The 22,909-nt window shown below is 49.2% G+C and overlaps 1 protein-coding gene across 2 annotated transcripts; it reads right to left on the bottom strand.

Moving 5' to 3' along the window:
* Window positions 1-381: 381 nt before the first annotated feature.
* Window positions 382-16,189, bottom strand: IL17RB (interleukin 17 receptor B). 2 transcript variants are annotated; one of them, XM_049640719.1, is made up of 11 exons: window positions 15,493-16,189; window positions 13,829-13,853; window positions 12,946-13,086; window positions 10,942-11,069; window positions 10,364-10,490; window positions 8,207-8,254; window positions 6,682-6,824; window positions 6,236-6,304; window positions 5,089-5,188; window positions 3,605-3,703; window positions 382-2,451 (listed from the first exon to the last, which is right to left on the bottom strand). In XM_049640719.1, exons 1-11 carry the CDS (start codon window positions 15,493-15,495, stop codon window positions 1,904-1,906), a joined length of 1,431 nt encoding a protein of 476 aa, XP_049496676.1. In that variant the 5' UTR covers window positions 15,496-16,189; the 3' UTR covers window positions 382-1,903. The 2 variants fall into 2 exon arrangements, with proteins under 2 accessions (XP_049496676.1, XP_049496677.1); XM_049640720.1 differs by having other exon boundaries at window positions 15,830-16,189.
* Between the last annotated feature and the right edge of the window lie 6,720 nt (window positions 16,190-22,909).

Below are 22,909 nucleotides of genomic sequence, written 5' to 3'. Positions count from 1 at the left end.
GTCTGGAGACGGGAGTCAGTCAGCAAGCACAGCACTAGAGGCTCAGAGACCTGGGGGCCTGGGAGAGTGCCGGATCCCTGCCACCCCCTGCTGGGTACCTGTTCCCACCATCTGCTCATCCAGAACTGGAGATGGAGGGGGACAGAGAGACAGAAGTAGGGATGGATAAGAGATGGAAGGAAGAGTGGAATATAGAAAAAGAGAATAAGGGTGGTTAGAAGTCTTAGGATGTGGAGAAATGCTGGTACCAGATCATTTGCATAAATGGAAGCATCTTACATACCTGCTCAGTAGGTCAGGAACAGGGAAGAGTCCACCAGTATAACAAAACAACTTTAACATGTTGGTACTATTGAAGATGTGTGCCTTCAATTTGAAAATTATGTGTTCTTTATTTTTTATTTTTTTTAACAAAATATACAATATTGATCTTAGTTATGTATCTGGGCTGTTTCAACACAATTTATTAGTGGCTACCTAATTCCAAAAGCAAAATGTTAGTTTTGTTCATAATCTTTTTTTTACATAATAACATTGTTCTTATAACTGGTAGATGTTGATTCAGAGGAAGTTGGTTTCTGATCCAAGTTTAGACATAAGCCATGTCCGTCTTCTTTTACCAGCACTTTATTAAGCACCATGAAAACAGATCATGACAAGTGAGCTTAACCACATTAAACATATTGTCTCAGCCATTACTAAATATCTGCTTGGGGAGCTGAACATGGTGAGTTTTCACTCTGTGCTTCCTTATTTTGGTTTTTATTTATCCATAAGACATGTATTAGAAGGGGTGGCATGGCCCTTTAAGGATAGTTTTGACACTTCACAAATATATTTTAACAGTCATCCACCTGAAACTGAGCCACGTTCTAGAGCAGATACAGGATTGCATGTGTGAAAGACCAGCAATCTTAGAAAAATAGGCATAATATAAATATAAATAATATATATAGCCCCTTGGTAACCTCTGCTTTAAAAAGATGCTTTTAGAGAAAGAAGTTGGAAGACTTAAAATACCATACATTTCTATGTCATGGAGCTCTATGGTAATTTAAACCATTATAACTGATTTATAAAAGACTACTTCAAGAGGGCTAACTTTCTAAAGGGCAGGAACAATTTATGTTTTGAACATGAAAAGTTAACATAATAACCAAGAAACTGAACTCTTGACGTGACCTCTAATAGGTAACTTTGGGCAAAAGTTGATAGGAGGTCTGCAAGTAATGTATATTGGTGTCCATGTTAAAAGTCACCTGTACAAGAATCAGACAGGTCATGAATTAGTTCAGAGAGGTCCTATACAAGTGCCAGATAGTATGAGCAGTTACCTGTATGCTGTGTTATCTGGCCAGCAGAGATGAGTTCAGCTCGTTATTCCCTATTCTGTCTTTTTTTAATAGTTTTTGTACGTAATAGAGGGTTTTTCACCTATGAAGTTACTTGAGTGAATTAGCGAAGGCTTCTTAAATTTGATACTCATTAAGTTTAGAAGGTTACAGAAGTAAAGTTTTACCTACGGTGCAGTGCATGGACTGTTCAAGACTGGATGTTTGGCTGGAAGATGCTTTATCACTGCATTATCAAAATGGTTATAATTTTGCATTATTACTCTCCTTGATTTTGATTTAGCTTTATAATTATAAATTTAGTTTCTGTCCTTTAGTTAATGCTACAGTAGTATTTATAACAGTTTTATTGGCATGAAAGTTTTGATTAAGCTAAGGCATATGTATTTAGTTATGAATCCTCCCTATATTCCTATTGCTAAATAAAGCAGGTGTATGTAAAATCCTCCCTGCACGTAGTCCATACAGAAACTTTAGAATCCTGAGATGCTTTCCCCCTATAATGTGGAGGAGTAGGAAGGCTTCAGGGCTCCTCACTTCTCCTGGGTGGCCTACATGGAACAGGCTGTCAGCCTCTTTCCCGCTGACATGTGCTGCTCGACACGGAGAAGTTCTGTACAGAAAGCAGGAGCGTCCTTCATGAGGCGGTACTTGGGGCAGACACTGAGCGCACTGTACTCGTCTTTGGTATCTGCCTCTCTAAAATAGACCACCATGTATTTGCGAAGGGGAGTCTGGTTTCTCAGATCGCTGCAGAAGAGGTTAAAGGCAAGGGGGAACAGGTCTTGGGAGTTCTCATGGGGGCTGCCCTCACTCTTGTCACAGGTACTATCACACATGGTGTTGACGTCATTGGAAAGTAGGAAAACGATTTTATCCACTGCTTTCTTCTGAGTGGTAAGCCACTGCACTGGACCCATCTCCGCTATTTTCTTTTTCTGCCACTCTTCAAGAATAACCTCGCTTCTGCAGTGGTTTTGAAGAAATTCAGTGAAGTGACACACTGTGTGATGGAAGCATATTTCAGATGGGTAAACCACAAGAACCTTAATGGGGGCCAGGAGGGTGGCAGTAGGGAAGGAGGCCTTCTTGATCCTTTCTGTGGGGGGAAGAGAGCATTTGTTAGCTAGGAATGGCACACAGCAGGCCGTCATCTAATCTGAACCACCACTAGTAAATGAATCCCAGCGAGGGAATATTGGCTGAGCACCAGGGACGTTGTTTCTGCCAGCAAGGAAAATACCCCCGATGTTCCTTTTGAACATACCAGCTGAAACACACTGATGCTCAACACAACCTTAAAGATGCTCTAAATGATGTATTTTCAAGTCCCCATCACTAAGTCAGTCTTCTTAACCCATATCTTTTCAAATGAAGTCACAGAAACTGTTTAGGTTGGAGGTACTTTGTTTTAGGTGGGTGGTTCTAACCAGTATTACATAGTGTCCTATATAAACAGAGGTACCTGACCTGTGCCCTTCACATCACATTTTGAATTAAGTCAACTCAGTAATTGATCCATCTGATGCCTGCAAGTGGTAGTCTTTGTGTGGTTGTGTTAGATTAACTGGTACCCCATTTCAGCTGGAACTTGACTGGAATTCTGTACGTGCTACAGAATAGAAACTACATATGAAAGTACTATAACTAATACAGGCCAGATCATATCCCCTGAATAGAAGTATTCCCAAGGTCAGGGTTCCACATGGCTTTCTTACTTAGGTTATGAGATTAATCTTGTTCTGTCCACAACATCACAAAGGACTCATACGGTAAAAGGAGAAGCAATGGGCTTCCTTCTCGCTGTGTATCTGTATAAATACTCTGACTTCTGTATTTAAGTTCTTGATGTTTAAAGAGTTGGCAAGGACCCTGAGGTACACGAATTCAAGTGAGTATTGTTCTTATGCTATGGGACAACTTTTTAAAAAGTAGGAACAAGCTTGGAGTACCTGTTACAGGCAAAAATGCAATTCGCTATTCGCTGCCTTGTGCCCATTGTAGTGCTTGTAGGTGCCCCAATGGTAAAAATGAAACCGGTGGTAGTCACCGGATCGAGAGGTCCCCATCCCTGCTTTGCCTTGGTGGTTGTGACTAAGTCATCATTATCAGTATTTTTGGAGAATTCTAGGGCATTACATCAGTGCTCTTGCCTTGATGCCAAAATGTAACTGCTTCTGGAGGAATCTTTTAAAAAATTCAGTGTTATTTCCTCATTCAGGTTTCTTTAAAGAACTAATCATAACACTTACTGTGCCTCCATATTACATAGATCCCAGCCGCCAGCAATGCTGTGGCCCCCAGCAGGGCTGGGAGGAAGAAAGGCCACCAGCCACCCATCATGCTTCTGCCTGGAGAAAACAAAGTTGATTTACTTTCAGCAAAACAAAGCCAAATTTATCTCCTATTTGTAAACAAGATTTTTACTCTATACTCTGTAGAAGTTTAGCTTTTTTTTTTTTTTTTAACATTTATTTATTTTTGAGACAGACAGAGCATGAATGGGGGGAGGGTCAGAGAGAGAGGGAGACACAGAATCGGAAGCAGACTCCAGGCTCCGAGCTGTCAGCACAGAGCCCAACGCGGGGCTCGAACTCGTGAACCACGAGATCGTGACCTGAGCCGAAGTTGGACACTTAACCGACTGAGCCACCCAGGCACCCCAAAGTTTAGATTCCTATTAACACCAAGGGTCAGTAGATCTCTAGGGGGTCTGCAGATTGGTGCATTTTTCCATAGAGTGTCCAGGCCATTTGTTAGATTCTCAAAAGGGATATGGGACCCAGGAGGTTAAGAAAGTTCTGCCAAAATCATTTTGGCTTCTTACTGCACTTACATACAGGCATTTTCACCCTGGTAACCAGAGTTTGCATTCAGGTTTTTTGTTCTTTGATGAATTGATGTTATTCTCAGTGTGATTACTTAATACATGGGACACACAGATGCCATTTTTCAAGGCTGTTTTGTTAGACTGACAAACACGGTGGGTAATGCCACCTCCCACAGGAATATCTGTCAGGTAAGCTCAGGAATCCATAGGCACTGTGCCCACATAGAAGTCAGGACTGTTAGGCACCTAGGTTGTCAGTTTGTTGGGCTGAGTTTCTGAGAGCAACACTTTGCAACTTTTGACTCCAGCCCGGGCTAGTTCTGGGAACATTTGTCTGTCTGTAATAAGAGAACTACCATCTCTAAATCCAGAAGGACATTTTCCCCAAATATGCTGCTCTCAGGCATCAGTGAGGTGTGTCTTTGGGGGTCAATATTGCTAATTTGTGGCTGAGTGACCATATCAAATTACAGTAACAGGCCAGGCCACTGAGGCTGGTAAGAAAATCACAGTGCGGTGAAATGCACATTCCCTCATGGACTCAGTCCTTTAGCGCCACTGACTTTTCAGCAGGTCCTTGTAGCACAATGAACATCCATTCTGCACTGTTTATTTTTCCCCCTTCTTGTGTGCATCCTGTTTCATAAAGGATCTCGTGGTGGATTTGCAAATGAAGCCTCCATTCCCGATCAGCTGTCAGGGCCTCTGGCACGGCGGCATGGACATCTTCCTCTGCACCCCAGCCCCCCACCGTGTACACAGCAGGGGCTCCTGCACCCTCCTGCAGGTGCATGCCCACCCTGGCCCGTATTGAATGGGGTAGTGCTGCTGGGCCTCTCAGGCCCTGAACCTCTCTGATCACCCTGAACCTCTCTGATCACCCTGCACAAATAGCTGGGCACTTACGACCATCCAGTGGGAAGGAGATGCCAGTCTGTGGGCAAAGCACAACTGTTCCTTTGCGTCGGATGCAGTCATTGCCACAAGTATGGAAATATGGAGTCAGCTGAGGGAAAAACAAGAGGCTTGGGAAGCTCGCATCATGCTTCAGAGCAGAAGCTCAGCATAATGCCTACTCCCACCAAAATGTCTCCCCCCTTTCTCTCCTGGTTTGAACCGCACCCCCACCCCAGCATTGTAATAGGGTGAAAAACAAAACAAAACATTTTTTGCCTTGGTCACACTTCCATAACAAAGCCCTAAAATCCAAACCAGCAACCTGAGACCAAACACCTGACTCCTAAATTGTGAATGTAAACTTTGTACATGTTGCTAACATGTTGGCTTCCTTATCTAAAAGGGTTAGGTCACAGCCTAATACATATACAAATATTTCCTCTAAAAAAAAAAAAAAAAAAAAAAAAAAACAACCCAGAGCAGTAGAGCTCCTATTGACAGATATATCCTCCGGGACTAGGAAAGTCTGGTTCCCTGGAAAAGGGGTGCAGTCACAATATGCAGACAGGTATCTGCTCCCTCTGGCATGCCTGAGTGCTACCTTTATGTTCCAGGGAATGAAAAACAAAAGCTCCTTATGCCTTGGGTGTGGCTGTGTCCCTCTATGACCCTACATGTCCCCACATCATAAACTCGGAGCTGAAAGAGACCGGAGAGCATCTGCCTGGGCCAGCTTCCTGTTTTCCAGCTGACTAGACTCACGCCGAGAGGACAGGAGCTGCCCTTCAAAGTTTATACGCTGCTCGAAACCCAAACCTTCTGATTTTAAATGCTTTGTTGCTTCATTTTGCAGTTAAAACCGAAATTTGGGAAAATTAAATGGTACTCCTGTCTCGGAAGTTCTCTGAGGCTCTATGACTAAAACGGAAAGTCAATAGCCACTAATAAAAGCAAAATGGATCATGGCCCGAAGGTTTGCTTCCACCTTTGCCTCCATAACGAATGAGGCAAGGGTTCCCCACTTGTTGCTTAGTGCAGGCAGCCGGCAGAAGCGAACCGGGGGCAGGAGCTCCTCAGCGCCCGTGACCGGTGGCCTGTGCAGCAGCAGCCAGTCCCCCAGCGCCCCTGCCCTCGCGGACGGCTCGGTGAGCCTTACCTGGACCATAGCACCTTCACTCTCCCCAGTCACTGGGATCACCACAGAAGTTCGCGTTGGGGGTTTGTTCTGGGGCAGAGTGAATGAGACGGAATGGAGAATCATGAGCCAGAGGAGGGAGAACCAAGATTGCCAGTGAAAAGACTGCTCTTCCCAAACTGACTCAACTCCTCAGACTCTGCGTGAATAAGGATTCATTTCCTACTTTGGATATGTCCACCTCTGGTTGGTTTTAGATTCCCAGGGACAGTTGGAGGGATGTTCCCAGGGACTTGTGTTCATTTGTTAAATGAGTCAAAACAGCCCCGTACACCTGGATCAGGGACCCACCCGCCTGTGCCGTTAAAATGGAGAGCCTGTCCAGAGAATCCTAGGGGACCTGCATTTTCCTTGTCAGCAAGGTGAGCAAGGCTGGGGTGGTGTTAGGAAACGAAGGGAAGAGGTACCTCCAGCACGTTAGAAAACCCGATTACGATGCGATTTTGGATGAGAGCCATGTATTTGTTTCCAAGGGGGCTGGTTGTAAAATTCACTTCCACCACCGTCTTGTTCTTCTTACAGGCAGTGACGTTGGGATCCCACAGACTTCCTGAGTCCAGAGAGAATCACATGGACGGTGTTGCAAACTGCCCCCCATTTAAGTCTCCCAAAGGGCTTGGCCAAAACAAATCTAAGTTCTCTGGCATGCGTGCATCCAAGGGCTCTCTGCACAGTGTACCTTTTACTAGTCCTTGCTCCCAGCATCGCAAAGTACCTGCTACCCAAGAAAGTTTAGGGGCCCCATATCACCACTTTGCTGAGATAGCTTCCCTGGGCTGGGGGCGGGGGGTGGTGTGGGAGGCACAGATGGGGTTCTACTACCCCCTTCAATTCTCAACATCCATTTTGAGTTAAGGGTTGAGGTCAGCATTTTTTCCTTTCCAGGATGGGGAGGAGGAGCCCCAGGCCAGAAGATATGTTTAAGGTTATAGAGCGAGTGGATACCCCCTGACAGGCCTACTCAGTGAGACAAAGTCAGTTGTTTGATTTTTGGGACTTGCAAATCAGTACCAGGTTAATTTCCAGGAACAGGAGACATGGGAGTGTGTGGTGTTTTCCCCATGGGGGAGAGCATGCAGGCCCTAGCTCAGAACCGTCTTTGGCGGGGGGTGGGGGGGGGGGGTCTAGGACTGATGGAAGGCCCTCAGAGCTCCCCACACCCACTGTGCCCTCCACAGTCCAGATCTCTTTTGGCAGGAGGCAAGAAAGGAAGCATAAAGCTCCAAGTCTGCCTTCCACGAAGGAGTCTGTGTGCAGTTCAGTCTGATGGGGTGCACAGGGATGCCCGCTGGGTTGGGGGTGCCTAAAAGATGGGGATTAGTTCCCTCGTGCCACTAGCCTCATTAGCATAAGACTGTATTACCCAGAAATTTACAAGCACCCTTGTAAAATCCTTGGAAATCGGACACTTAGGACTGATTATCCTCAAGATACTTATTTCAAAACTCCAAGGGTAGAGGCAGGTTCTAATAGTTTAGCCTGTGAGAGGTGAACTCCAGTGAAGACACAAGTTGAGAATATGCTTTGAGGTCATTACTTTAGCTCACACTCCCACCTCGAATGTTTGCTAATCCAAATGGAAGGTTCATTGGGCCCCCAGGGCCAGAGGTCAGTGGAAGGACTTACAGATTCCCCTCCAGTCAGGAAGGGCCTCCAATCAGCACCACTGTAAGTGCAGTTTGTACAGCGGGTGTTTTTCTGTGACTGTTGGCTCACTACCTAAACCTACTCAGAATGGGTCCTTCTCTGGACAGGCTGCTTGACTGAGTCAGTACAGTGCTGGCCAGGAGTGCTGGCCAAGGATCAGCCCTCTCCGTGCAACTTGGACACAGAACTCCCCTGCTCTGGGCCTCAGTTTCTTCATGGAAGATGGATTGGGTTGTGCTGGCTCCAGGTTCCTCTAATGACAAAAGCAAACATGTATTTACTTACCTGCCTTGATGCACTTTTTTTGGTATTTCATTATGTGGTCTAGGCAGCCTGGAGATTTGAATGGAAGTTTTTACGTTAGAAAAAGGGATCTCTGCTTCACTCCCTCGCCAGTAAGCACACATGCACACATGCTTACCACAGTTGTAACAAACTGCTAGAATACTCAAGATTTGAGGTAAGATAGCAAATTTAAATGGGACGCTAACATTTGGCATTTGGTGGTTAAACAGAAGACTACCCACGACATGATAACCAGAGTCTAATTTAAATACAACCTTTATCAGAATAGTATCTATGATCCCCGGGAGAAGACTTGAACCTTTGAAAATGTTTGATAATATATGTAAATACTGCCTCTTCCAGGAAGTGGAACTCAATCCACCCCACACCCCTATCCCAGAATAGGGGGACATTTAGTCATTTGCTTTTTTTTTTTTTTTTTTAACGTTTATTTATTTTTGAGACAGAGAGAGACAGAGCATGAACAGGGGAGGGGCAGAGAGAGAGGGAGACACAGAATCTGAAACAGGCTCCAGGCTCTGAGCTGTCAGCACAGAGCCCGACGCGGGGCTCGAACTCGCGGACCGCGAGATCGTGACCTGAGCCGAAGTCGGCTGCTTAACCGACTGAGCCACCCAGGCGCCCCAGTCATTTGCTTTTTTAAAAAAGTCATAGTAGAGAAATGGAAAATCAGTAGATTTACAAGGGAGATGCCTGGCAGGTACCACTTAACCAAGTGACGATGGTGAACATGACCAGTGACGTGGTGTGTATGTCACCCGCCCCTGATAGGAAGCGAGGACAAGGACACTCGACCTCTGCACTGTCTCTCCAAAAACTCACACCCCCAATCTAATCAGGAGACAAATATCAGACAAACCCAGACTAGGGGACATTCTGCAGGATGCCTGGCCGGCACCCTAGATTGTCAAGGTCCTGAAGAACAAAGGAAGACTCAAACCTGTTACCAGAGGAGACCGAGGGACACGAGGACTAAACGGGACTGGCACAGAAAGAGGGCATTCATGGAAAAGCAGGTGACATCCAAATAAAGTCTGGAGTTTAGTTAATAGGGATGTACCCATGTTGGTTTCTTAGCTTTGATAAATGTACCACGGTGACATCAAAGGTGAATGAATAATCGGGGAAACTGCGTGAGAGCTATATGGGGATCCTTTGGACATCCACACAGTTCTTTGTATTATCTTTGCAACTTTTCTGTAAAGCTAAAATTACTCCAAAATAAGACATTTATGTTTTTTAAAATGGGTTTTGGTCGCATCAAGAAAGCTGGAAACTACTATGTAGTAAGTTGTGGGGCAAAAAGAACACCCTGGACCACACTCTCAAAGAACAGCAAGGAATCAGAAATTACCCCATTTGGCTTGGACACCTTGCCAGAGGCAGAGGACAGGAGTGGAGTACAGAACAGGTGACCCATCCCAGGTGAGGGTGGCATGGGAACCGCTGTAGCTGGGCACCATGCTGGCCCCTCTACACATGACACACGATCCTGTCTCATCCTCGCGGCAGCCCCGTGTGTGACCCTGAAGGTGTGATACTGGAGGGCTGGTTGTGTGCTGTAGCATAGGGGAAATAACCCAGCGCTCAACCCAGTGCCACCTGCATTTCACTAACAGCCCCGGGGGCCGACTGGGGTCCATGTGTCCTCAGAGACCCAGCTACTCCTCAAACACCACAGCCAGTGAGGAAGCCAGCCGACACTGGAGCCCACATTGTACCCACAACATTCTGCATTAGTGGCAGATGGTTAAAGTCACTGATCAAGAAGGCCCAGGGTTGGGACGTCAGCTTCATTCTTCCTGTGTGTGTAACCCAGGGCAAGTCACTTAAGCTCTCAATGTCTTCACCTATCCAACAACCTCAGGGCTGTTGGAAGCTTTGGTGACAGGATGTACGTCAGGTGCTCAGCTGGTGCCTGACACACAGGAACAGGCTTTTCCCTACTTTTTATCTGACTTCCTCCTCTCCCCCACTCTGTGAGTGAGGCATAGTCACTACTGTGTCTCACGAGGAAACCAGACTCGGCGAAGCCAAATGCCTTGTCGAGGCACCCCAGCCTCTCTGTGCCAAACCACACACCAGACAGCAAGCATCCCCGCAAGACAGAGGATGACAGAGGAGTGAGGGAGTTACCTGGTGAGGTGAAATTCACAGACATGGAGGGGCTGTCTTCATTCATATTTGCATTGGGGATATTGTGGGCCCCAATGAAGTAGACTGTGTTCAGCTCCACAGGAAAACCTACGTAGGAAAACGTCCACTGCAAGGCAAAGCAAAGAACCCCTGAATTCCCAAAGCACTGCAACACAGAGATGTAGTGCCTTTGTGTGCTGCCCTTTCCATTTATAATTGCATTCCTTTACCTACTGCTGAAACTTCTGTCTCCAGCTGATGTCTACTAAGGGAACAGAGCTCACACCATTTGCCAGTGTAAGTCACAGAATCAGAGAAGTGTAAATTTTAGAGCCAGGATATAATTTAAGTTCAGCTCCCCTCGCTTTGCGGATGGGGAAACTGAGGCCCAGAGATGCTGACTTGCCCACGGCACACAGCCCAGATGTGGCCAAAAATAGGATTTGAACCCAGGCATCCTACTCCAGGCTCCAAGCTGTGGCTGCTCAGCAGCCTGTGTGTACTGCACGTCACGTCTGCCCCCCAAGCAAAGGGGCGAGCTTTAACGACAATTAGCCGAAGTGCCTCAGCGCGCTCACTCTGCCGCCAAAGGGTCTGGTCTGAGTCTGGAAGGCTTCTGTGTAATTGCACCTCACGCAGCTGTAGGACTGGAGGTTACTCTTGCCTGTCACGCAGATCTTGGTGGCCTTCAACAAGCGGATGCTGGCTGTAGAGACAGGCAAGAAGGCAGCTGTTTATTTAGCACCTACCATGCGGCCAGCTTGATGCTGGAGGGTTTACATGTCTTATCCCAGTTCATATTCACAACAGTCCTGTAAGGTAGGCACCTTTGCTGTCCTCTGTTTACAGATAGGGTGAGTGAGGCTTGGGGGATTTCAGGGAGCACTGCCTAAGCTTACAAAGCTCATCAGTGGCAGATATGGATTTAACTCCAAAACCCAAGCTCTTTCCTCCTCACCGGTAACCCTCAATTTCACAGGATCCTGCAAAGGGGACTCTGGCTCTGCACTACCGTGGGTGTCTTTTAAGAGGAACAGGCCCCTCAGAGTGTCATCACCAAACCATGCTGTTCTGACTGCCCCTCCCTCCCCCTATTCCCTGCCTGGAAGGCTGACCACTCCTTCAAGGCCAAGCTCTCCTGTAATAACAGCTAACAAATGCAAATGCTCACTCTGTACTCGGTGTGGGGCCACTGCCTCACTGCACCACCTAGTTACAGTGCTCCCTGAGGACTCTCGCCAACTCCCCACTGCCTCCACCCTATTCAGATGGAGCACAGCTCCTTCTGGGACCCCCTGACACTGAGCCTGTGTCCCTCTGCTTGCCTCCCCCCGTCCTCTGAGAGCCCTACTGGGTGGGAACTGTGGCCGCCTCACCTCTCTGTGCCTGGCACTCCTGAATTCCTGACTTGATGGAATTGAACTGAATTGAGCGGGTAGAAAGCAGAGACATGGACTTTAGGCCCCCAGGATTGGTTCATTGGAAGAACTTGCAAGCTGCCTTGGGGGAAATGCCAGGACTTTCATGGTGCCATTTGGGAAACAGAAATGTACCTGAGCCAGCACTTTTCCTAAACTTGGTGGTCGTTGGGGGCTGGGGCGGGAGGGGGGGGGGGAGGGAAATCATCTCTGCACTTACTCTGTTTTCTTCCACAAGATATAACAAACCAAAGAGTACACAGATCGTAAGTAGACCACATGATGGGTTGTCACACTCATGTGGCCAGTACCCAGGCTGAGAAACACACCAGGAATGCCCTTCGTGCTGTCAGTTGCTCCCTACCCAAGAAGAACCACTACTGTGGCTTCCAACCACTTAGTCTTGCATTCAGATGTGGATGTGGACTCTGGAATCTGGTGTCTTATGTTTGTGAGATTCATTCATCCATACTGTGTTTAGTGACAGATCATCATACTCATTGCTGCATCGGGTTGGTTCTGATTCCGATTCTACTGTCAGGCGTTTGATGCATTCCATTTTTTGGCCGTTATGAATAATGCTACCAAGAATAATCTAGTACAGCAGCACCCCACCCCCTTACTCATAGGGGATATGTTCCAAGACCCCCAGTGGATGCCTAAAACTGTGGAGAGTACTGAACCCTATCTACATTTTTTTTTCCTATACACACATACCTATGATAAAGTTTAATTTATAAATCAGGCACAGCAAGAGATTAACAATAGTTGAAAATAAAATAGAACAATTATAACAACAGACTGTAATAAAAGTTATGTGAATGTGATCTCTATCTGAAAATATTGTGCTGTGCTCATCCATCTTCTATGTGATGAGGTGAAGTGAGGTGAATGTGGTTGGTGCTGACATAGCATTAAGCTACTATGGACCTTCTGAAGATACATCAGAAGGAGGACCGTCTGCTTCCAGCCTCTGGTTGACCGTGAGTAACTGAAACCATGGAAAGTAAAACCGCAGATAAGGGGGGACCACAGTATGTGGCTTTTGGTGCCCTTATGTATTTACAGTATTCTGTTTGGTTCCTGCCAGCGGTGGAATTAATGGGTCACACAATCTGCACTTTTCTGCTTTAGTAGATACTTTATTGCTTGATGCAGACTTACCATCTGCCCGGAGTACCCAGCTCACATTCATCAAAATTGAATAGTCCTCCATTCCAACTCTGCTTCTAACAGGTTCCACTCGGAGGTCCCTCAAGTCTCCTGGGGTCAGAGTGTGTTGGATCATCCACTCTGGAGACGGTCCTGGGAAGAGGCAAAACTGCCTAAGACGCTTTCCTCCCTGGCCCTACCCAACGCCATCTCCTCTGAGTGGCCCACCCCGATCCATCCTTCGCTCCCTATTCATCTCTTCTTCCTGCTAAGGCAGCACACGTCTCTTAGTGCTGGCTGATTTATGGCCAAGGAGATTGGTAACCTTCCGGCCCCACTCCACAGGGCACTTGGGACCACCCCATGCGCCTGTGCACTTAAGGATGTATTTAGCAAATCTGACATGCTTGTCCCTCATGTATCAGCCTGGACTCCAGCCAGCTGGCCCACACAACTCCCACTTCCTAATCCTGGTGGCCCCAACCCTCCTCCAGCTCACCTTTTTCCATCCACAATTCTTGGGCGGGAGCCCACCCATTCTTCAAAGGCTACCATCTCAAACACTCCTCCTTCTCTAAGACAGCTGCTTCCTGTTCTCCACTGTAAGTGACCTCCTTATCACAGCACTTGATCTCCCAGAGCGGCAGGCTTCACTTTCCACCATGAACGGGGGTTCCGGCCCTGCCTGTGCCCCTCTTACTGGCCAGGAAGCCAGCCCACCTGAAACACTGGGAGCTCTGCCTTGCTGGGTAGAGGCTTCATCCACGTTGGCTAACAAAGCAATGTTTCACCTTCTCCCTGGTCTCCAATGACCCACTGCCTGGATTTGGGCCCTCTAAAAGTCCACTGTTCTGTCAGTATAAAGCCCCAAATACCCATTCCCTAGCACACCTACCAGGTTCAGAGCCACACTGAATGGTCTGCAAGAGAGAAAGAAACAAAGTATTGTGTTGAATGTCAGCAAACCATAAGCCTTCATTTGCCAAATTAGACAAAACACCATATTTTTCTTAAAATGTATATACAAGTGGCAAACTTTCAGAGAAAAGTTGGGCTGGTTCCACTTCAATTTAGGGGAGACTAAGCTGGCCCATCGTAGGCTACGATATACCTTAGATTAGCTATCAATATACTTAGATCCTCAAGCCTGCTCATCACCACACTTAAAAACTAGAGTTGGGTCTCCACTCCTCTCTGCGTCTCACCCCCTTTCCCTGCTATAAGCAGGGGTGATCTGGACCATCATGAAGACCCCTTCCCACTCTAATGTTCAAGTGTAGATTTTGAGGACCATCCAGAGAACCTATTGATTCTCTCCAGGTTAAGGACTAGCTGTGCCAAGAAGATAAATGGAAGAAAGTTATGAATGCAATCCAAGGTGCTGTCCCAGTGTCTTTAAAATATTCCTCCTCTGATACAAAAGGACTCACCTGAGCTAGCTATTCAGAAAATCAAAAAGCAGTTGTGATTTCATCATGTTATCTTTTGAAAAGAGTTTTTAAAAACTCTTGATCATTAGTGCCCAAAAAGGCCAGTACTAAATCCTTTAGGGTTAATGGCTCATGTCATTTTAAGAAACAAATAATCAGTACTTTTGTTTTGGAAGAAAATACTGGATCTAAAATATTTAACTTTCAGGCAGCAGCAAGTTCCAGTGATAAGACCCTATACAATAAAAGTCGACCAGCTCTGGAGTCTGATCCCTCTCAGCCTGTACATTTCCAAACATCTTGTAAGACAGAAGGTAAGACTTTTGATGGTTTGAGTAATATGGGTTTGGGTGAAATTGTTAGTCCCTCATCTTTGTCTTTTTAAAGCTGAACTGCAAGTAATATCAGACATTTTTTTAAACAAAAAGGACACCATAGTGGGAGCTGAGTTCTTGTCAAAGGGCTGGTGAGACAAATTTTAGGAAGAAGCAAAGCAACAAGGAGAGTAGCTGGAGGCACCAGGGCACATGATCGGGGTTCATCTTTCCATAATCATGAACAGGTAACCACCATGTTTTATGCTCTATGCTAAGAGAGCAGGGATATAGTTTCAAATGCTGTTTCACAAGATTTTTCTTCACTAGTGACCCAAAAGATTCCCTCAATCCTTCGAGGCACTGGGGAGAAAAGGAAACCAACCAGAGTTCAACAGATTACTAGCTCCGGGTCATGGTACCCTAGCACAGCATCAATCAACATGGCAAAAAAGGGCAAGCAGTAATGGAGAAGCAGCGTTTTTGTTTTGTTTTGTTTTTTAACGTTTATTTATTTATTTTTGAGAGAGAGAGAGAGAGAATATTCTCTATAAGTATGGGAGGGGCAGAGAGAGAGAGAAAGAGAGAGAGACAGACAGACAGACTGACAGAATCTGAAGCAGGCTCCAGGCTCTGAGCTAGCATCACAGAGCAGGACGCAGAGCTCGAACCCACGAATCCCGAGACCATGACCTGAGCCGAAGCCGGATGCTTCACCGACTGAGCCACCCAGGCGCCCCGAGAAGCAGTTTTTGTACCCAACAGTGGGCAGACCTCGATTGCAAGCGTAACAATTAACAATATTGAGTGCCTACCATGTGCCAGGCTCTTTGCTGCTGCCTTGCAAGCCCTGTCGCTGTTCCTCACTAGACCCAAGTGAGTCTTCCTTCTACAGATGAAGACACCGAGCCTCAGTGAGCATAAATGACCGAATCCAGAACACCGGCTGGCATTTGAGCCCGGGTCCCTCTGATTCCGACGCCCCTGACTCGAGCCTGAAGCCCAGGACGGCGTGTCGGGCTGACCCAGAGGGCGCATGTGTGCCCCTTCCAGGCAGCCCTCGGATAACAAGCAAGAGATGGGGCGTCGGACGCCGTCAGGGTCGGGGCTCCAGGGAGGGAACGCGGGAAAGGGGCGCGGGCGGAGGCTTACCGGCTCCGTGGAAACCAATCCCCAGCACAGCGCGGCCAGACTCAGCAGCGCTAGCGACATCGCGGAACCCCCGTCAGCCCCCGGCCCGCCGCACTCTTATCTCGGCGCCCGGGGCCATCCCTCGGGGCCCCGCCTCCCGCAGCGCCGCCCCGGCCCCGCTGCCCGCGCCGAGGGCGGACCCCTCTCTGGGTGGCAACGTAGGAGCGCCGGGGCCCGCCTGCCGGGGCTCACGGGGGTGGGCCGCGTCCCAGAGCCTCGGGGCGCCTGGTGGGCAGAGCACCGGCGGTACCGGCGCGCTTCGGGCCCCGTGCACACGTGGGAGCAGTGAGCCAAGTGCAGGATTGCACACGCGCGCTCGGGCCAGCCCGCAGACCCGGTCCGAACCGCCCGCCCGTCGTTCCCCTCCAGGCCGCGGAGAGCGCGCGGTGCGCCGGAGCCGCCAGTTACAGGGTAGCGGGGCGAGGGCCCTGACGCCGCTGCCGCCGCTCCGCCGCAGCCGCCCCCCCCCCCCCCCCGCTCCGTCCCGGGCCCCAGCTGCCGAGGGTGAGTAGCATGGGGCGCGTCCCGATCCACACGGCCCTGGCCGCAGACCGGAGCCCCGGGCGGCCTCGGGCCGGGAGTGGGTGAGTCGGGAGGACCCGGGCTGGACGCCAAGGCAGGAGCCCCACCTTCCGCACCGGCGCCCCTTCCCCTCCCCGAGACAAAAGGGTGGGACGCGGGCAGCCGAACCTCGCTGACTTCTTCGCGGCAGCTAGTACTTCTGAGAAACTAAGTTGTGTGTTGTTAGAGTAATGGAAACCTGGTGTGTTTACTGCCAAACAAAACGAGGTCTGAAGTAACACTTGGGTCTCCGAAGGCGGAAGTGTTGGACGCTGTTAGGATTTCGCTGTGCGCAAGAATCACGCGCCGCCTTAAATGCAAATCCCCGGCCGGCCCTCAGACACTTGTTCTGACCCCTGGGCACCCACTGGGCTCTGCTTTTACAAGCCCTCTTTTGGTAATTCTGCCGCCTGCGGCTGGCTGGAACCATCCTTTGAGACACAGTGATTTGGGAACAGGTTAACAAAAATTAGTTGGGCTAACAGTGGATCTCAGAGCTTAGATCTGGGCTGCTGCAGTCCCCTGTTTGCAAATGACCAAATTAGGTTGACCAACTCCAGGCCACTGAAACTTTCAGGCCATGTTAGTGGCCGTCCTACAGATGAAGAGATGAAGGCCTAGAGACGGCCCTGAAACTTATGGAGGGAATTGTCAGCTGGTGAGAGGTTGACTTTATCAAGCAGCTGGTTTTGCTGAGGTCCTACTATGTGCCAGGCCTGGCTCACTTGCCGGGTCCAGATTTCGGGCTACATGGACTGGAGCTCAGTCTCAAGGTCAGCTAGAGCTCTGGCATGCGTACATGTGGGGCTCCAGGTGACGTTTCTAGAGGATTGGTCTGGTTCCTGACCCTGGAGAATTGACTGACGGGAGATTGTTGCCTCATCACTGCCTGGGGCTGGGTCACTCTGGGCCCCTTACTCAACCTCTCTGAGTTGCTTTGAGCTATGTGGTCCTTGAGACCTTTTACAGCTCTGATAGTTGTCTGTATTCTCAGCAAACACCTGCAGGGTGCCAGTCCTGGGGTGCAAAGGTGAATGACACACAGGTACTGGCTCATGGGCGCTCTGTGAGGATGAATGTGGTGAGTGCATGTTCAAGGGCATGTGTGCCTGCCCTGCTGTGAAATTGCGGTTGGAGACAGGACCCTTGGCCTGGTGGAGATCGTGAACTTTGTCCCCGGGTGCCAAAGAACAACAGCCGAGGTTTAGGCAGTGGTCAGTTTAAGCTTTAGAAAGGCCACTTGGGTGACTGTGCAGGGCAATGGGGGGCCAGCCCCTCTGAGACCAGCAAGAAGGTGGCTGCTAACCAATATGCATTCCCCTCAATGAACAGGTGAGTCCCCGTTGTGGGCCAGGCTCCGAGCTATGCTGGCTTTACAGCTGTGTGTTGGGACCATGAGTGCGAGAGGTTTGGGGAGGAGCAGGGATGCGGAGCTGAGGCCTGGAGATAGGATTTGTGAGTAGGACATTTATAGGGGGTGAAAAAAACCCGGGATGAGGGAGCAGCCCAGGGGGATCAAATGGGGCAGAGAGGTCAGGGTACGTCACTCGCAGTCAGGGGTGGCTTTGACAAGAGGGGATGAAATGGACATGGGAGGAAATGCATTCAGAGATGGGAGTGGGGTGGGGGTGGTTTTAAGAAAAGGAGGGTCGAAGGTTCTTTCTCCAGGGGCAAGAGCTGATGAGTGAAGGGGGAGGTGAGTGTGGTGTGGACGTCACTGAGCATGTGGTAGCAGGGGTGGAAGGAGGGACCCTGAGCAGCGTGGGGTGAGGGCACAGCGCTGACAGCGCCCTGGCCCTCTGGGGCTCTGGGATGGTGATGATGCCCATGACCAGCTCTGTAGACAGGACTGCGGGATGGGCGTGGAGGGGAAGGACTTGTAGCCACCGCTGGTGTTCTCTGTAGGCAAGCAAGCTGTGCCTGCTTGGGGGGTGGATGGGGGGCGGGGGTCCATGCTGGCTCGGAAGGTCATTCCAAAAAGTGTTCTTCATGAGAGGTCCTTGTTGATAAGCATACAGCCTTCGAGGGGCCCGTTGGAAGGGACACCATTGGTTTGAATACCTAAGCCCAATAACATTGTGGCTTTATAAACTGGAGGCAGGGCCACTAAGTATCCAGCTGTCTTAGCTTCCTCTCTCTCTGTGACCTGTGGCATGTCACTGCCCTTCTCAAGGCCTCAGTTTCCTTTTTTGTAAAATGGGGCAGATGAGACTGTGAAGTGGCTAAGTGAGGTGACTTGAGCCTGTGAGGGAAGCAGCCTTTGGAGATACTTGGACATTCCCCCTTCAGTCCTGAATTCTGCCAGGTCTGGGTTTCTCAAAGGGCCACCACGCAGTGCACCTTCGCGGCCACAGTGCACCTTCGCGGCCACAGTGGCCTTGGCATCCTGGTATTTAGGAGGCACTGTTAAATGCTTGAATGAATCAATTATGCGCACCTTTCCCCCATGGTGGTGCTTACACCTGCCTACCCGGGAGAGCTGCTTTGGGCTTCTTCCTCTTTCTCCTCTTCCTCCTCTGGTGGAGTGAAGGTCGGGGCCTCTGCTGGAGCCCAGAAGTCCACCCTGTCTAGTCCCTGTGACACCTGACCCCAGACTCCCTGGAACAGGCTCTGTGCCACCACTGGCAGTTGAGACACCAGGATTTGCCTGGATGTGCTACTCACCAGCTGCTGGACTTGGGCGAAGCTCTCATTGTGTTGGAGTCTCAGTTTCCCTATCTGTAACATGGGGCCAGCATCAGCTCTGCTGGTCTGGCAGGGCTATTGGGAGACTACAGAGAGAGAAAGAGAGTTGAAGGATTTCAAGGTGTCGTGTCAGTTTAGGGGCAGGAAAGTCAGGATGACAAAAAAATTAATGCCTCTCTGACCCAAATAAGGAAATTCCTTTGGATCCAAGTGCCTTGACACTCTCAGGTTCTGTATCCTTTATCAGGCCTTTGTTTCTCTGCCTGGTCCATCCCGGGGAGAACAAGGCCATCGAGGTTGTTGACATTTCCCCTGGGCCCTGCCTCCGCCCAGGTGGAATTTTCCACTTTGCTCCTTTTGCAAATATTAATCAAGGTCCCGGCCAGTAACAGTGGACTCATTGTCTCATGAAGAGCAAGCCGGTTCTGGCTGCTTCCCAGGGCCTCAGCGGCCCACCCGAGCTGGGCCTTGGGTCTAGTGGGAGCACCTGTGTCCTCGGTACTCCTCCCACCCGTGTTCTCCTCCGGCTCGTTGGGCTTCGCAGGGTCAAGTGTAATGCCTGCTTTGAGCCAGGGACGTGAAGCCTCACTGAGGCCCTGCGCCCACTGTTCCCAGCAGGGCCACAGGACTGCTGTTGTCTGCTCTGCTGCCGTGGCGTGGAGGGGCCAGCCCAGGAAAGAACGCAGATGGGGCCAGGCGGTGAACTCCACGTTAATATGACTTCTGCCTGTTCTGGGACAAAACCCTGTGAAGTCGCAGCCCACGTGCACTTGCATTAGTGTTTGCGTGTGTTGCCATGCTGGGACCTGAAAGCAAGTCTGAACACAAAGGGGGCAGGGACCGCTGTTCTCCCAGAGCCCCAGCTGTACATGGGGTGATGAAGTGGGCCCTAAAGGACTGGAGGGAGGGTTCCTGGAGGTGTCAGGCACACACAGGAGGGTTGGTGATCTATTTTTTTGATCAATGATACTTTAGTTAATCTATTATCAGTAATACTGTGTTTGGCCGTGGTTGCACTTGATGGAGGTGGAAACCGGGTAAGTGAGGCTATGCAGGGAGTAGGGCAGGGACAGGGCCCAGGCCACACTGGGAGTGTGACAAAATCTCCACGTGGTTTGGCTTAACACTTTTCATTCTTTGAAGGGTGTTTTTGGCTCTGAGTTCCTTTTGTTCTCCTATCAAACCTACAGAAGAGGTGGCTCTGTTCCCATTTTATGGATGAGGAAACTGAGGCCAAGAGGTGCTAAATAAACCATGAGTGGTGATGGCATTGGGGCTGCAACCCAAGGATCTTGACCACCAGCTCCCTTTACTTTTTATTTTATTTTCTTAAAAAAAATCTTTTTTAACTTCTATCCAGTTTTGAGAGACAGAGGGACAGAGTGCCAGCAGGGGAGGGGCAGAGAGAGAGGGGGACACAGGTTCTAGGCTCCGAGCTGTCAGCACAGAGCTGGACACGGGGCTCAAACTCACGAAGGGTGGGATCATGACCTGAGCTGACTGAGTCACGCCCCCCTTCACTTTTTAAAGCCATTATCGTAAGGACGACACCCAGCAGACATAGTAACTGTGTGACATTGCTGTAGAAGTTTCTCAGCTCTTTCTTCTCTTTCACAGACAATCCACAACAGTGTGTATGCTGGCACTGGTGGCCCTGAATCCTGCCATATCTGGGTGTGAGGCGGGTTTTTTTTTTTTTTAATGTTTTATTTATTTTTGAGAGAGGGAGAGAGCATTCGTGCAAGTGAGCAGGGGGAGGGGCGGAGAGACAGGGAGACACAGGATCCAAATGGGTTCTGGCTGTCATCGCAGAGCCCGCCCACCCGAGGCTTGAACTCACAGTGAGATCATGACTTGTGCTGAAGTCCCAGGTGCCTGAGGTGGATGTTTTTTAATTGAGACTTGAAAACTGTGCACAGAGCACAGAATGTGTACGCATTTGCAGTGGAATGGTTGGGGACCCTCCAGCCTAGACCTGGCCCCCTACCTGGGGGCGGTTCTCCGGCTTACCCTCCTTTCTTTCCCTCACTCCTTTGGTGGGGATATTTGAGATTTAAAACAGACAACAACAACAACACCCTTTTCTTTATGGAAAATTTGCAGCAAAATTAGCCAGGAGTCTTTGCTGAGCCCCACGTGTCCATCACAAAGCAGCTGTGATCCTATTTTGTCCACCCCCTCATGACACCCTGGGTTGTTTTAAAGCAAATCCCAAATCCTATTTCTTCCATTTCTTACTATGTATTTCTGAGAGAGTCATTTTAAACAACATAACCACAGGGCCATTGTCACATCTGACAAGCAGTGACGCCCTTCTTAACCTCCTCAAAAATCCAGCCAGTGTTCACATTTCCAGGGTCTAAGGAAGATCCACACGTTATTCCATAGATTTCCTTCCATCACTTTCTGTCTTATTTTTCACTTGAATCTCTTGTCAAAGAAATCTATGGAGCTTCCCTTAATCTGGGTTCTGTTGATGGGCCCTCTGGGTGTCCTTTCCTATGCTCCTGTGACTTTCCTCCGAATTGGTGGATCTGAGCAGATTCGGGTTTGAATTTTTTGGCAAGGGTATTTTGTGGGTGCGGTGTCTCTCCTGATTGGTTGAGGGCCCCCCAAATCTGGGGTGATGATCAGAAGCCGGTGGCTTGGCCTTCACCTGAGGCAGAACAAAGGAGATAGAAGTTTATTGAATACACCACAAGGGAGCAGCAGGGCAGGACAGCAGAGGAGAGACTGTCTGCCAGGAGGCGGTGGGTGGGGGCTCTTTTTAAAGGGGGAAGAGAGGAGGTATGGCGACATATGGAATTCTCCCTTTTTTTTGGTAACTTCCTGATTGTAAATAGCCCATTGGTTAATTAGGGCCTATAGATATCTCGAGGTGGGTCACCTTATGAGTCTGTCAGTATTCAGCCAGGGGGTTACTGTGACCCTTTCCACATTCCACGCCTCAATTGCCTCAAAGCGGCCTCTACGGTAAGCAGTGTTGTGTTCTTCCCTTCAGACCCCTCTCTGGACCCAAAGGAGTTGTTCGTCGTCTTGTTTCCTTTGTGTGGAGTTACTTTGGTGAGGCCCAAGCTGACCTTCAGCCGCCGTGTGGGGAGCAGATTGTAAGGTGGTGTGGAGTGGGGGTCCTGGTAGCACAGACGCCACTAGGAACCATTAGGAGGGTCCCAGGGGGAGATGATGGAGCCTGATCCAGGCGGGTGTCTGTGGGGTGGACAGATTCAGCAATACTGGCTCCAGCTCTTGTAAGAGAAGTCACTGTCCCTCTGTGCCTGTTTCCACATCTGTCTCCTCTCCTGAAGTGAACGTATTTTTATTTATTAAAAAAAAAATCGTTTTTGAGTTTGTTTATTTTTGAGAGAGAGAAAGAGAGAGCACGAGCCGGGGAGGGGCAGAGAGAGAAAAGGAGACACAGAATCCGAAGCAGGCTCCAGGCTCCGAGCTGCCAGTACAGAGCCGGGTGTGGGGCTCGCACCCACGAACTGTGAGATTATGACCTGAGCCAAAGTTGGACGTTCAACTGACTGAGCCACCCAGGCGCCCCATGAAGTGAATTATATTTTTTTTTTCTAAATTTATTTTTGAGAGAGAGAGACAGAGAGTGAGCAGGGGAGGAGCAGAGAGAGAGGGAGACACAGAATCCGAAGCACAGAGTTGTCAGCACAGAGCCCGATGCAGGGCTTGAACTCATGAACTGTGAGATCATGACCTGAGCAGAATTCAGACGCCCAACCGACTGAGCCACCCAGGTGCCCCGTGAATATATTTTTATATACTAGTCACACAGCAAGT

The sequence above is a fragment of the Panthera uncia genome, chromosome A2, assembly GCF_023721935.1.
Source record: "Panthera uncia isolate 11264 chromosome A2, Puncia_PCG_1.0, whole genome shotgun sequence".
Taxonomy (NCBI): Eukaryota; Metazoa; Chordata; class Mammalia; order Carnivora; family Felidae; genus Panthera; species Panthera uncia.
This window is presented reverse-complemented; position numbering and strand designations above follow the sequence as displayed.

What these genes read in the sequence shown, in the direction of transcription:
- IL17RB (XM_049640720.1), bottom strand. Translation starts at nt 15,889, where the DNA reads ATGTCGCTAGCGCTGCTGAGTCTGGCCGCGCTGTGCTGGGGATTGGTT. An exon ending in GTGAAGGTGCTATGGTCCAG is followed by an intron (nt 5,189 to 6,235) that starts GTAAGGCTCACC and finishes TTTTTCCCTCAG; the next exon opens with CTGACTCCATATTTCCATAC. An exon ending in CTATGTAATATGGAGGCACA is followed by an intron (nt 2,452 to 3,604) that starts GTAAGTGTTATG and finishes TTCCCCCCACAG; the next exon opens with AAAGGATCAAGAAGGCCTCC.